This window comes from Engraulis encrasicolus, chromosome 3, assembly GCF_034702125.1.
Source record: "Engraulis encrasicolus isolate BLACKSEA-1 chromosome 3, IST_EnEncr_1.0, whole genome shotgun sequence".
NCBI classification, from domain to species: domain Eukaryota; kingdom Metazoa; phylum Chordata; class Actinopteri; order Clupeiformes; family Engraulidae; genus Engraulis; species Engraulis encrasicolus.
In genome coordinates this window covers 33,192,978-33,208,490 of record NC_085859.1, presented here as the reverse complement: position 1 = coordinate 33,208,490, position 15,513 = coordinate 33,192,978, and the positions used below count along the sequence as shown (strand labels likewise).

At 42.8% G+C, this 15,513-nt stretch overlaps 2 protein-coding genes across 3 annotated transcripts in view; one reads left to right on the top strand and one right to left on the bottom strand.

The window, feature by feature from the left end:
* Positions 1–1,366: 1,366 nt before the first annotated feature.
* Positions 1,367–5,984, bottom strand: sub1b (SUB1 regulator of transcription b). The gene is made up of 5 exons (XM_063195239.1): positions 5,880–5,984; positions 4,984–5,053; positions 3,487–3,606; positions 3,052–3,160; positions 1,367–1,890 (listed from the first exon to the last, which is right to left on the bottom strand). The coding sequence occupies exons 2-5, from the start codon at positions 5,050–5,052 to the stop codon at positions 1,811–1,813; spliced, it is 378 nt and encodes a 125-aa protein (XP_063051309.1). The 5' UTR covers position 5,053; positions 5,880–5,984; the 3' UTR covers positions 1,367–1,810.
* A 399-nt stretch (positions 5,985–6,383) lies between these two features.
* Positions 6,384–15,513, top strand: part of zfr (zinc finger RNA binding protein) — a 43,872-nt gene continuing 34,742 nt past the window's right edge. For both annotated transcript variants that reach the window (XM_063195237.1, XM_063195238.1), the window contains exons 1-2: positions 6,384–6,481; positions 6,714–6,795. In XM_063195237.1, the coding sequence (XP_063051307.1) occupies positions 6,445–6,481; positions 6,714–6,795 (119 nt within the window). In that variant the 5' untranslated portion in view covers positions 6,384–6,444. The remainder of the gene's footprint in view (positions 6,482–6,713; positions 6,796–15,513) is intronic.

Sequence of the window (15,513 nt, the reverse complement as noted above, 5' to 3'; positions counted from 1 at the left end):
AGTGTCCCTTTAAAGACCAGATGACATGCCCTCAAAACACTGGGCTTTAACTTTTAAAGCTCCTGTCCCCCCAGGACTATGAAACTTAAAAATGTGGGTCATGGATATCAAGCTGTGAAAATATGTAGCAATAATCTGAATGCCAGATAGCTCTGGACTTCTTTGCTACGGTATATTCTCTCCTTTTGGCATTTGAAATAGTGTATAGTGCAAAGCAGACACTAGCTCTGGCAATTGAAACCATAAAGCCAAACCGACCGCTCTGTAAATTGCCCTTTTGAGAAATCCATAGCAACTACATATCGCCATAGTAACAAGTTTTATTTCAACTGCCTAGCTCACATTGGTGAGAAAATGTAATAAATTAAAACGTAAGACAAGGTGTGCCAAGATACTTTCATACTTTCAAGGCAGCAGATAGCTCAAAATAGATCAGACAATTAGTGTTATAAGCACTGTGGAGACTATGCACCATGCTACTCTTACTGTCGGCAATGCTGTGTGAAAAGGCATGTAGGCCTATATGTCCACTAAAATAAAAGCAGACTCATTGGACTCGTGCATTGCATAACCAAAAGACCCAACAAACACACAAAAGTGTTTTGACATTTGTAACAAATGGTGTTGTTTTGAATTTTCATCTGTGAGATTTGGCTATCTACAGTATGGCCAATGGAAAAGGCAGGGCCCTTCTCGGCAAGCCACAGATGTCTGGTTTTTGCACGTCGCACGAAAACCACTCTGTCACAACAAGTAGTGCAGGACATGTTAGACGCTAAAGCAAGAGCTGTGATTCAATTTTGACAGCAAATGCAATTGGCTGCGTTGGGTCACAACAGGCAGGCAAGCAAGCAGCGCTGGTGCTGGTGCTACAAGGTCTGGTCTGAATCCACTGTGTGTGCAGCAAGGGGATGGGGGGAACTTTTGTGTGCGATATATTCAAATTTTCTTCATAGAAAAACAGAAACACACACACCGGCGAGTGCGGATTAAAACTACCCACCATTGAAGACAAAAATAGTGTGAAGAGTCAAAAAAAATTGAAGCGATCTAATCCCCTGGCACTCAGCACCACGCAAAAGGCTATCCTTTTAACAAGGGTATTTTTCTTCAATCTTCTGTCTTAGTTTTATTCTTTTAAATATGCAGGTCCAGGTCACAGTGGTAATGAGAGAGACAAGGCTGTGATTTTCTTGGCCCTCGATGCCCCTCTTTGCCTCCAGGGCAGTCGACGTTGAGAATTACAAGTCCATCAGAACACCAATTTACCTAATGATTGCGTGAACCTGACAGCTCTCATTCAGACCAACTAGCAGCAGAAATGTTGTATAACACATGCAGGAAATAAGACAGAGCCAAGGGAGTGTCAATGTCGCCGGAACAGAGTGGCATTTATTTTTTTTCTTATTACTGAGCTGAACATAACACATCCACCATGGTCCTAGGCACAACAGAAATTATTATAAGGGGAAAAAAATTCTCCACATCCTGATCAAACAACTACAGACGCACGCACGTGCAAACACACACGCACACACAGACTTGAGGGGCTAGCCTAAGTGCATGATATAATGGAACATATTTTTTTGTCTGACGTACATGCAATAGATCACAAGAAAAAAAAACATTCACACAAAAATGAAAACAAGATCTAAGTCCAGTTGGTCTTCACACTTCATGCTACAGCACAAAGTAAGAACGGGTTGGTCAACAAAAGTGCCATTTAAAAAAAAAAAAAAAAAAGAACTTGGGAAAGGCAAACTCTTTAAAAACCTGTTAAATCCCTTTTTTGTTTTACATGTGCACCACTTTAGTATCTTCTGATAGCATCATCGATGTCAGACATTTGGTCCTTCAGCTGGTTCCACTGCTCTGGGTTCAAGGAAATACCTAAAGGTAATTTAACATACTTTGTTGGAACAAACAGCACTGCGGTGACATAAATAAAGGAAACAGGGACCAAACACCATCATCATGGAAATTCTCTGCTGCTACTGAGCTCAATGAGGTGGTGGGGTTACCCACTGGGGGCTTTGGCATGGCATGTTTGCTTCTTTAAGCAGGATGGGGGGGGGGGGGAGAGAGAGAGAGAGAGAGAGAGAGAGAGAGAGAGACAGAGAAAAAAGAACCTTGTGGTTGAAGATGAATCAGATTTGGCCTACTTCGTTTGAAATGCCGACCCACCACTGCCCCCAAATCAAGTATTTTCAATGGTTTTTCGACACCAGACAGACAACTAATCCCATAATAGCATGAAAAACCTGATCCAACGACATGGGGTAGAAGTTTGGATGATTCAACTGCGGTGTTTGGGAGATTTAAAACCAATGACTAAATGGCTCATGATCTGGACCAAGTAGGGCACACTTTTATTCATAGTTGATGTTTATTTTCTGTAGTTTTAAGGGTGAAACTCATGTTGACAATGACAGAGCCTGCAGTTACATGCAGAGAATATTCTAATTTTAAGGAGAATATTGGCAGTACTCGGTTTGTGCACAAATCATGTAAACTAATTCTGAATGTGGCCATATTCCGGGAATATTCTAACCCGACTCACCAGCTGGTATTTTTCTCCTTTGTCTTCACGATACCATCTGGGTGATACCCCAACCCTCACCCCCACCCCCCACAACTGACATTTCCAAATTAGGCCCCCTATCATTCATTCAGAAATGACTGACTTGAGGAACCTGGAATGCCCTTGCATGGAGTTTGGCGAAACACAGCCAGATTACGGAAGTTAGGTTAGGAAAATTCTAGCACAACACACTTCCACACATGTAAGCCGTTTACGGATTATTCTTGAAAAGGTTTTTAACCGAACACTGACACTATTCCATTTGAAACCAGAGTAGTCTCTGCATGTAATGTAATCACCAAATGCTGGTGAAAAATCAGTTTGGCTGGTAGAGAAGACCAACTTACTAGCCACTTTCACCTATTAGTGAGTGTATGGCTAGTTGCATAAAGATATACTAGCCATTTTGGCTGGTGATGAATAAAGTTAATTTAGGGCCCTAATGTAATGTGACGAGAGCTAGGCCTTACCTTTCTTGCCTGGTTTCATTTCTCCTGCTTGGTCCATCCAGTACTCTCTGATGTCAATCAAAACCTTGCCTTTAAAATCTCTGACACTGACATACCTCATCTTTCCGATCTGAAAAAATGATGGAGAGAGAGACAGAGACAGACCCACATTTAAGGCAAAAAAAAGGCTGAGGCTGTGCAAACTGGTAAAGTGGTAGCTTTTTACCAACACAATCTCGCCAGAAGAGCAATCTATAATCTGCAATGGGATCTGCACATCTGGCACCTGTAATGTCTGAAACACTCAATTACAATTTTTTAGGCTGAAGCTTCCCAAGGTCTACTCAATAAACAAATCATGTTCATTAATTTATTTTACCACTGATTTGAGCGAAGGGACATATGAAATTAAAAGTGAATAAAATGGAAGAAACGAAATAATAAAAAGAGCAGCACCTGGAATAAGTTGTCGTCTTTCTTTCCATCAGGCCTTGAGGAACTGGCCGGCTTGGAGCTCTCCCCACTCTTCTGCTTCTTCGCAGGCTTCTCTGGGGCACTCACCTTCTTCCTCTTCGCCTGTGGACAGTAAATAGAGGAGAGGAGAGGACAGAAGAGGGGATGAGAGGGTATAAAAGAGTAAAGGATTGAAGAGGGGATGAGATGAAATGAAATGAAAGAAGAGAAGAGCAGGACAGTAAAACAGAGGAGATGAGAGGGCAGGACAGAAGAGGGTATAAAAGAGGAGAGGATAGAAGAGGGGATGAGATGAAATAAAATGAAATGAAAGAAGAGACGACCAGGACAGGAAAACAGAGGAGAGGACCGGAGAGGAGAGCGTATAAAAGAGGAGAGGATAGAATAGGGGATGAGATGAAATAAAATGAAAGAAGAGAAGAGCAGAAGTTTGTAAATCACAGGCGAGAAGAGAATAGAAAAGGGAAGGAGAGAAGACAAGGGAGGAGAGGAGGATAGAATAGAAGGAAGCAGAGGATGGATGATAGCCGAACAAAGCAGAGAGAGAGAGAGAGAGAAGAAAGTATAGAATGGACGAGGAGAGAGTAAAGAAAAAGAGAAGAAAGGAGAAGAGAAGAGAAGTGAAAAGGGGGATTGTGGGGAGATGGGTTGGTTTAGGCCTCTCAGGCATCTCTCAGTGGGTGGTAAAACTTCCCAGAGTGCTCAGGCAACATGGAAAATATGAATAACACTCCCGCTTGCCTGCCTACCCACCCGCCGGCCTGCCTTGGATACATTTTGGGCTGCCTGCCGCTGCACTGAAGTGGCCCTGGGAAACACTCTCTGTATCCTCCTTCTAGAGAAATTTGAATATTGAGGAAAAAAACTAGTCAAGAGATTTATGGTGCTACTTGCAAACATGTGTAGACAACAGCGCTTTGACTTATGTGCTGTTGTCTTTTCTATTTTTATCATCATTATTGAGCGTGCATCATCATAAGTACAGGTTGTGCACCAAGGCGCTCAGTAAGGATTATTGTAGTCTGTCAAAGTCCTGAATGGAAGAAAACATAATAGCGGAAAATGTGATTGCACTTGTCACGGTTAAATGTTGTGTTATACGTAAACACATTTTACTTGCTGTCTTTAGATTGCTATCTGTCCTGGCATTACATAAACACCCAACGGGCTCAAACATGAGCAGGTTGCAACAAATGAACTGCAAATTCCAAAATTGCAAAACTTTCCTCATATAATGGGAACGTTAATCATACATTTATCAGCAACATTAAAAAAAAAAAAACTAAGACTGAATGGAGGTATTAAATAATGATTTTTTAAATCAAAACAGGGGGAAAACACAAATGCAAATGTCCCTAACACACAGTCAGGTGTTAACATTTCTTTTCATACAATTATAATAATAATAAAGGAGTCCTATCCAAGGCACTGAGGCATATTTATGAGCTGCGCATGTAACTCCAAAAATAATACACCTACCTTTTTCTCCGTTTCACTGTCTGAGTCGCTTCCTGATGTAGTGGACAGCACCTCCTTTGACTTCGGCATGCTGCAAAGCAGAGTGACACACAATTACTTGACAAACACTGCCATCTAGCGGTGAAAGGTCGTAAGCTGCTGTCTGGTGGTCCCACCTGCCTGTCCTTGCCTTCGATTATACTTGACACAGTACACTAGTAGCAACTACACTAGACAGGAGAGCCAGACAAGGTGGGTAACGTCAACAGCAGAGATTAAATACCTATTACTCTGAATCCTATGACTGCAAAGATACAATACATGTTTTGTCTTGTAGACGTGGATGGTACATAATACACCTGACCAGATGAAATTAGGTCATGCTGACTTGCTTTTCCACAACATTATAACCTGTGCTTGTCCACTAGCCAATGAACCCATGATAACCACCAAAGACTTTTCCATGACTTGCATTTAGCTGCAGTTCTACTGAGAGCATGAATGATGACTACTAGTAGCCTACTAACGAATTGTAACTTGAGAAGTTGGCGAGGTCACTCACTCTAATTAAAACCACGAGCACTTATCCAATGGCGTGGCATATTTCGTAAATTACTACTATCTCGGTACAATGACAACACAACTTAGTATTTAAAAGACGACACAGACTTAAACTGATAAAGCTAGAACTAGCCTAGCTGCCATACCATGCTTCCCTTCCAAACAGCCTCTGAAAGCTTGTTGCAATGCTAGTAACAGCATCCCGCTAGGTCGCAACAGCAGGCACAAATAACGGGGCAGGGGGAATTTTGTGCTACGGCGTTTTCAGCTATTTAGAGTCACAAAGTTGCTCTTCTTCCCTGTAGTGTTTTAAACCGTAAATATAACTCCAAACGAAACAGAAAGATTTCACTTACATGGATAGATTTAATGTGGCTGGCTGTGTGGACCAACTGCGCGTAGAGGAAGTAACTGGAGGAAACAGGACCAGCGCAGCTTTGGCTTATGGGTATAGAAGTTTTTTGAATATAGCTTCTATTGCAGACCAATGATACAGACCCATCTTCTTGATCATTTATCCAGTTATATTTATCCAAACTCCATATATATATATGTATTCATTGTGATGGATTTTATATATATTTTTTTACATTATAATGTTTACTCAAAAACTAGCTACCGACTATCATCAAAGCTATTGAATTAGAACAACCTCGGCACGTGCCATAGCCTCGTGAGGCAATATTAATATTGTAGTTAGTTGATTAAGAAACACAAGCAAAGCCAAAAGTATTTTGTTTATTTCAGTTAATTCATTGATACTCGACCGTGTTGCTGATAGCCATGCACCAGTCGAAACTACAACTCCCATGTATTTTCAATCAAAACTGCGCATGTGCGACTAAATGGATTTCCTGGTGCAACCTCCTCGTATAAAAACGAAGGGTGACGATTTTGAGTTCGTCAGAGAACAGGAACCCAATGATTCCCATATGTCCAGTAGTCTCCTTCACCTATGGTGAGTAAAATGATTAAAATATGTGTACCGGTCAATGTATTGATACAGAAACATTCATAACACGATAGGGATTACCTACAGGTAATTTGCATTTGGTTGGTGCGTCGCTGTTTGCCTCTTTGAACGTCCGTATAACCCATCGCATAATGCGGGGTCTTCACGATGATATCGGCTAACAGGCTAACCAACATAGCTTAGCGCTCACCATCTATGAATCTCTCCCTCTCCGCAGTGCCCAGCCGGCTAGGTGAAGATGCCAAAATGGCTACCGGCAACTATTTTGGATTTACCCATGGTGCTGCTGCGCAGTTCAGGTGAGTGTCCCGATGTGGATTCATTTGTGTGCGATGGTTGTGGTATCCGTCCCGTGTAGGCAGTGAAATTGTCGAGACTGTGCGATGCACCCTAATCCGCATCTAGTCGTACCCAACAACATTGGTCACTGAAGCTCTCATCTGCTTGACTGTATTGTTCACAGTTGGGGGAAGGGGTGGAGGGCAGCGAGTCTGCATGCAGTTGGAGGCTGCTTCCGATGGACTTGAGCTGGGACAAGATGGCTAGCTACTATAGCATGCCATAATCTAAACTCTCTCTGGCCATACTATATTGTCGATTGAACAGCATTCACGGGGCTGTCTGTGACCCATTAGATCTGTTACCAATGCAGGAAATTACTACTCGCCTGCAATGTTTTGGCGCATTATGCATCCACGCACCTAGCTTAATCAGGGTCAGTTCATGTCGGCATTAAATTGCTCAGTGGATGTTATAACGAGGGCTTTTCTGACAACTCGCTTATTCTCGTCTTTATGCAGTTGCATCGTTTATGTCGAGATCACTAAAAGCTGAAGTAATTTGCAGCACCCGTCGCTCCGTCGACAGAAGATTGCTTTGGCAATATTGTTTTTGCTGGGCTAATCAGTGTGCATGGGTTGCTCTAAACGTTTATGTGATTTGCCTGACGTACATTTTCTTTTGGCAGTTTGTAATTTGGGTTGTACTATTTATGTTGCGCGCTTTAAGGTTTGTGGTTAGAGTGGCGTAAGATTTCTGTATCTGATGAAATTCCCATGTTTTTGATACCCGACAAAGATTTTCACACCCGGTTGGTTGCCAATTCATCGTATCTGTCAGTGAAATATAAACAGAGACCAGAAGCTATTATGTAAGGGTTAACGTTCGGCGAGAAGGTCGCTACCGTGGAATAGCAGCACGACAGAGAGAATCTTTAGACCCCGACGCGGAGCGGAGGGGTCTTGTTCTCTCTGAAGTGCTGCTATTCCACAAAGCGACCGACTCGCCGAAAGTTAACCCGCTTATTATATGGATATACTTAAATGATTCACACATGCGGGGACATTTATTTAGACCTATTTAATGTTAAGATTGTTGCTGCGCAAAACAAAACAGTGCCGTTGTGGAACACCGCTAGGCAACAGCTAGGTAGGCTAGCCAGGACAACAGGTGTTGTCTATCACAGCAGCTGATTAGAGTGACAAAAGACCGGACCCCCTGCGGAGTGATATGAAACATTCGCTTTAGCCACTGACTTGTATACAAGCCATTGGCTTTAGCAGTGAACGTCTTGGTGCCATTGACAGCGGTAGCCAGGACAACGGGTGCTGTCTATCACAGCAGCTGATTAGAGTCTTGTTGAAAAGTCGCTTTAGCAGTGAAAAGTCTTGTTGCCATTGACAGCGGTCTGTTATAGACCAACCCGTCCGTTATCGAAAAATAACAGACGTCCGAACGTTGGGGAGCCCCGTTGAAATGAATGGAGCATTCGACAGATGACGTCACAACCATATACGGTAATAATGTCTGTTCGTGGTTTACGTTTAGTTGACCTAGTGGTGCGTAGAGACTATGGACATAAAGAGAGAGACCACAACCTCATTTGTGCAGGACTTTTAAACTCGTTAGGAGTTTGGACTATGTAGGGGGGTTTTGGTGAAAAATGAATAGCATCTGCTTCATTGCTTCATTACTATCTGGTGGGAAGACGGAGACCCCTGTAGAATAGCATTTTTAGGAATTGACAGAATTTAAGGGTGTGTACAGTCAGAGTACACAGTCAATGAACTACATAGCATCGAACAGAGTTCTCTCATCCCACCCTTTACTATGTGTGTTTCTTGTGTGTATGTGAACTGCAAAACGTCTGAGTTCCATGAAACGCGGCATACAGAACAGATCTCTTATTAGATATATACAATATAAAACACTGTAAAATAAAAAGGCATGTTAAATTAGACAGAATAAATCCCTTGAACTACATTCCATCAAGTCAGTTTCTGTGCCGCAGGAGACCGCATGTGGCCCACAGGCTGCTAGATGAAAAGGCCTCTTCTAGCCCATTGTGTAGCGTTTCAGGGGTAAGGTGAGGCCTTAAACCTTTTAAATATTTGCCCATTCATTTTGTTTTGCAAAGCGAAACAAAGGGATATTGTGGAGTTGTAGTTTATGTAGTTCTGTCATGGGTTAATGAATTGATGTTTACTTTGCCTATGCATCTCAGGTGTTGTAAAGGTGAAAAATTTGAGATTGTTTGCCAAGATCTGTTTAGCTGTTGTCTTTTTCCCGGTCTACTTTTGTGCTTATCACAGAGACATGGCAGTATCAAGGACAGGGTCCTTTGAAGCAAGCCAAGGTGTCTGGTGAGCCTTGGCAGGGTGTCGTCTTGTACGTCAGATTAACAGAAGAAAGGCTCTGCTTATAGTCGCTGCCTTATGTTAAAAGTCTCGTTCACCTTTAACCTCAGGAATTCCGAATGTTGCAGCTGTCTGACTCTGAGTCGCATTACATTTGCTGTTCTTTCAGTCAAAAGTGTGTAGCTGTGCTTTTTTCTGGAGAGACACACACACACACACACACACCACTTATGTAGTTAACAGGCGCTTAGTTTTTCTCTTCAGTGCTTCTTCCATCTGTTTTCTAACAGCAGAAGCATCGGTAGTGTCTATAAAATCATAAGTTTGTCTCCAACCCCACTGAGTGCTAGTAATGCGTCTTCATTGGTGCCCACTCTCCATTGACTGGGGGCAGGTTATTTAATACAAAGAGGCGGCTCATGACCAGATCAATAGCCCTTCCTCTTCATGACTTGACTTTCCTTTCGAGTGTCAGTTGAAAACCGCACTGGCGATGTAGAGGGATGGTTTAAAAGCTGCAAGTCATGTAGAGGTATGAACCTCACACAGAGGACCTATTAAAGTGTGGTATTTCGGGCCAATATATGAAGATGGAATAAAATGGGTTAAAGGAAGCTCAGTGATGCATGGTGCATCATTAGCTCTACTTGAACTAACAGTTGAGTTGGCAATATTTTTTTAATCTCACTGAGTGGAAAGCAACCTCCTGAGCTGAAATGGTAATGTTGTTGCTGGTTGGAGTTCAGTGATTTGAAAGTGTTATCGTGACCTATAACACACATACGGCACTTCCACTTTGCCTGCAACAATTGGACTCAATCGCCTCAAATAGTTTTATTTACCCAAAACAAACTTCAAGGTCTGGATAGGGTTTGGCCCAAGTGAAACTAGGGCATGCCTATGTTTGTGTTGGGGATTCGTCAGACGGGGCGATTTATTTGAAACTTAATGCAAAAGTATTTGGATCTAACCATGCTCCAGTTAACCAGATTAGGCGGAAAAACAGCTTGGTATATTAACCTGCAGATCCGGATCTGATGCATAGGCTCGGGCGGTGTTGCTCCTTGTTATGTTGGACTGGGTCCAATTCAATCATCATGGGGCTCTGCATTATTCTTTAACACGTGTAGCCTAGTACGAATCAGAAGTTGATGTCGAGATGGCAACCAATACCTCATGCTGTGCAGGAACTAATGAGAAATGATACGAAAATGATAAAAAAAAGAAAAGAACTGTAAAATGTGAATTAAAAAAAAAAATCAATAAAAAAATTCTAATTATCACGTGTGATTAAGGTTAGCATGGGTTTTTGGGAGCTCCTCCTGTCTAGTATTGATCTGTTTTGTATTTAAAGCCTTCACACCACCACCACGAGGTGCTACCATATGCTACTACACTACAGCATGACTGAGCTGGCCTGGCCTGGCCTCAGGCTGTCGGCACCTGAGACAGCTGGCTGTCCGCATCTGATTAGGGTTGGGTTATTTTGCCTCTCGTGGCTGCGCCGTCGTGTTAAGATCACCAAGTAGAGTAGAGAGTAGAGAGAAGGGCTTAGCCAGACTGGTGGAAATGTCCTTTTCATTGCTTTTTTTGTTTTGTTTTCTGCAATTAGGCTATTTGCATGCTAGTGAAAGAAGTCTAATTCGATTGGCATCAGACGTTGGGCTTGTGTCTGCTTTGGTTGGCATGGGATGCATTTCAATCGGCCTGGTGACTTGAATTTGCCTAAGTCAAGCAAGGCAATTCTGTGTCTGTGGGTCGATGACATGTTTTAGTTGCAGATGTCTGTCCATAATGTTTTATGCAGCTATTGTATGTTTTTTTCTCCTTTTATACTGGGTTATCTAAAAAAACATGTTCATTGTTTGTACATTAATTACGAATTTTTAATTCATTTATGGCCATTAGAGCTCTAGCTGTGATCTGCTACTGAAAAAGGTTAATGATCCTTGTACGGATTATCAGGCGATTCCATTATATCACTGAGTCATGGGTGGTTTGAAAACCTGATCTTTAGATGTACACTTACTGTTGTTGCGACACAGAAATTCAAGTACAACCACTAAGATCAGGTTAAAAAACTGAAAAAAGCCAGACTCAACCCCATGTTACTGGTGTCCTGTAGCGCCATGAACGGGTGTTAAAACTCTTTCAAGGGGCATGGAGGTAGATCTTCTAACAGCAGACCAAGTTCCCTTGCCCGGATATCTGATAAATATATATATATATATATATTATGGCTTAATCACCTAGCAACGGGGACGCTGGCGAGTCTTGCGCCGCTCCGTCTAGGATATTGTTTGTTTTTATTAAGTTTTTTAGTTATTGATGAATCTTAACCGTTCCAACATTCTTACTTTATTTTTGACATATTTTTCTATCATATTCTGCAATTTTTTGACGTTTTAACGTCTGCTCGTCATCTAAGAAAGGCAGTTCTGCTCTGTCGTGAGTTCCCAGATTTTGGTTTTGTCCGGTTGAGCCTTTTATCTTTTTTAACCACACCAGGAACTTTAAACCTGCTTATATGACTGTCGCAGTTCACAATGCGGTTGGACAAGTACTTTATCTGGTCTCTACTCGCCTGGATTGTACTGTGCCTCCTCTACCATCCTGCTTCTGGTCTGCTCCAATACTCGGCTGCTGAGCTCCTTCGGTTACGTGGCTACCTGGCTGTCCCTCCACCTCCAACGCTAAACCTGCACCCGGACATCGCCCTCCTGCCTCGACAGAGATACACGCATCGGGGTTCTCGTCGGACTTTCAACTTCGATGACTCCACAGCCATAAGAACCATCCGGTCCATCACTCGTCGTCCCCGCAGACTCGCCGAGCGTACTGTTAACCCACAATGTACTAGCCACCCCGGCTAGGTCAACAGTTAAACGCCGCCTCATCAGTCAATCAGGAACACCACAGTCAACTTCGGTCTCTCTCAACATCCGCTCACTCACGAACAAAGGTCATCTCATCCGTGATCTCCTCACTGACCGTAAGTTTGACTTTCTGTGTTTAACTGAGACTTGGCAACAACCTGGCGACTTCTCGCAACTTAATGACTGTACTCCGGATGGCTGTGTTTACATCTGTCAACCCCGTGGCTCCGGTCGCGGTGGGGGTCTCGCGATGATTCACAGCGAGACTTGGAAAGTCCAGCCCGTGTCTGTGCCCTCTTTCAGCTCGCTGGAGTGCATTGCCTGTCAGCTGCCTGGACCCATCCCCACCATCATTGCTTCCCTTTACCGCCCTCCAAAGCCACACAAAGAATTTTTAAATGAGCTAGGCTCTCTTCTCACTCACCTCTCCACCCTCTCTCCTAATGTAATTCTCCTGGGAGACTTCAATATACATTTTGATAACTCCAATCACTCCCTTACTTGTGACTTTTCTTCTTGCCTAGATAGTTTTGGTTTCCAGCAATTCATTGATTTCCCCACCCATACTAAAGGACATACATTGGACTTAATCTGCTGCTCTGGTCTGTCCCCCTCCGACCTGCTCAGCCGATGACCTCCACATATCTGACCACTACCTTGTCTCCTTTAGTGTTCACCCTCCACCTCTCCATCATCAAGACCCTCGCCAAATCTCGTTCCGTAATATTAAGGACATTAACATTGATTCACTTTCTACCTCCATTGAAAACATTCTGATTCCTAATAATCTTTCCTCCCCTGATGAACTAGTCACTCTGTATAACAATGGCCTTCACAATGTCCTAAATTGTCTTGCTCCTGTTAAAACTCGGTCTGTCACCTTTTCTCAAACTGCCCCCTGGTACACCCCTCAACTCGGACCTTGAAATCCAAAGGCAGACACTTGAGCGCCTGTACAAGAAAAAACTGGTCTCACTGTTCATAAAGAAATGTACCAAGCCCACAATATCACTCTACAAGGACTGCATCTCTCAAACTAAATCTGATTACTACTCCACCTTAATCTATGCCAACGAAGGCAACTCCAAAACCCTGTTCTCTGTGCTTAACAACATCCTTAAACCACTGACTCTCTCCCTGCTCATATGTACTCAGTTGAGACTTGCAACTCATTACTGGACTTTTTTAATGAAAAAAATCCATAAAATCCACCAACATCTTATCTGGCAACCCTCTCTTCCCTCCCCCACTGATCTCTTCCCCCTCCACCAGTTATTTTTCTAGTTTTCATCTCCCGGACTCCTCTGAATATATCTGTCCTCATCTCCAAATCCACGCCCTCCACCTGTCAGCTTGATCCCCTCCCCACAACCCTCATCAAATCCTGCCTCCCCTCTCTCCTCCCCTTCATTTCTGCCATCATCCATTCCTCACTCTCTACTGGTACTGTACCCTCTCTGTTCAAAGTTGCTGCTGTCACTCCTATACTCAAAAAACCTGGCTCTGATCCCTCTGACTACAACAATCTCCGCCCAATCTCCAACCATCCATTCATCTCCAAAATTCAAGAAAAGTAGCCTCTCAACTCCATTCCCATCTAACTCATAACTCCCTCTATGAGCACTTCCAGTCTGGTTTTCGCCTCCGACATAGCACTGAAACCGCCCTAGTTAAAATCACTAATGACCTGCTCATGGCTGCTGACTCTGGACTACTCTCTATTGTCATTCTCCTTGACCTCAGTGCAGCCTTTGACACCATCTCTCATTCTATCCTTCTCCACAGACTCTCCTCAATTGGCATTAGTAACACACCCCTTGACTGGTTCCACTCATATCTCTCTGGTCGTTCTCAATTTATTCAAATGAAGTCTTTTAAATCTAAGCCCTCCCCTGTTACCTCTGGTGTCCCTCAAGGTTCGTTTTGGGGGCCCCTCCTCTTCATCACCTACCTCCTTCCCCTTGGTAATATATTCCGCAAATTCAAAATTAATTTCCATTGCTATGCTGATGACACCCAGCTCTATTTATCTGGCAAACCCTCTGACACTCTCCCTCACCACCTGTCTCTCTGAAATCAAATCCTGGTTCACCTCCAATTTTTTGAAACTCAATTCTAACAAAACTGAAGTCCTACTTGTAGGCACCAAATCCACCTTATCTAAATCTGATAGTTTTTCCTTCTCAATTGATAACTCTCCTGTCTCCCCCTCCCCTCAAGTTAAGAGTCTGGGCGTCTTGCTTGATGGCTCTCTATCCTTCCTCTCCCACATTAACAACATCACACGGTCTGCTTATTTCCACCTACGCAACATTAACCGTCTCCGCCCCTCTCTCACTTCCCATTCTACCTCCATTCTTGTACTCAGTCTTGTCACCTCCCGCATTGATTACTGTAATTCTCTCCTCTTTGGTCTCCCTCAAAAATCTCTCCACAAGCTCCAACTGGTCCAGAACTCAGCTGCCCGCATCATTACTAAAACCCCTTCCTGTCACCATATTACCCTGCACTGCAACATCCTTCACTGGCTCCCTGTCAAATATAGAATTGATTTTAAAATACTTCCACACCTTCAAGGCTATCCACAATCTTGCCCCCCCTTATCTTTCTAATCTTATTCACATTGCTGTTCCCTCCCGCCCCCTCCGTTCCTCTTCCTCCATTCTCCTCTCTGTCCCCTCTGCCCGTCTTAATTCCATGGGGAATAGAGCTTTTAGCTGCTCTGCTCCTCAGCTGTGGAATGCCCTTCCCCCTGACATCCGCAATACTGACTCTCTCCCCCTTTTCAAATCCAGGCTAAAAACCTATCTTTTTCAAATAGCCTATTCTTTATGGATTCTTAAATTCTGTTTTATTTTATTTTATTTTATTTTCATATTTAAAAAAAAAAAAAAAATTGTATTCATTTATTTATTTTTGTTTAAAATTCTGTTTATGTGTCTTGTTTTATTTTGTTTCTGTCTGTACAGTGTCCTTGAGAGTTTTGAAAGGCGCTTTCAAATAAAATTCATTATTATTATTATTATTATTATATATATATATATATATATATATATTACAGCATCATCACGACAGTGTGGACATTATTGCAGCATGTAAATGTGTAACTCTTAACCAGCCACTGACTGAAATATTAAAAAATCATCAACCACTCAACAGCAACACCTATTTTGTGTCTGAAATATAATATGAAGGCAGCTGGTATATTTAGTCTGTATTTTATGGCCCTGTGTGAAGTCCTGTCCCTGATATCTGTCGACTATAATAAGATGAAGCCATTTGCGTACTGAAGTAAGATTAATCATTTGCGTCTAAAAAAAGAAAAAGGTGTATTTATACTGCAGGACGAGTCCATTTCTGGCTGAAGAGGAAGTGAGGAGACCAAAAGAGAGCGATGGTGTCACTCAACCTCTCCTCCTTTCCTCCACCCCCTCCCCTCTCTCTCCCTACCTCCTTTCTACTCTGCCCCCTATTCTCTCTGTCTTTTTTCTTCTCACCTTCTCTC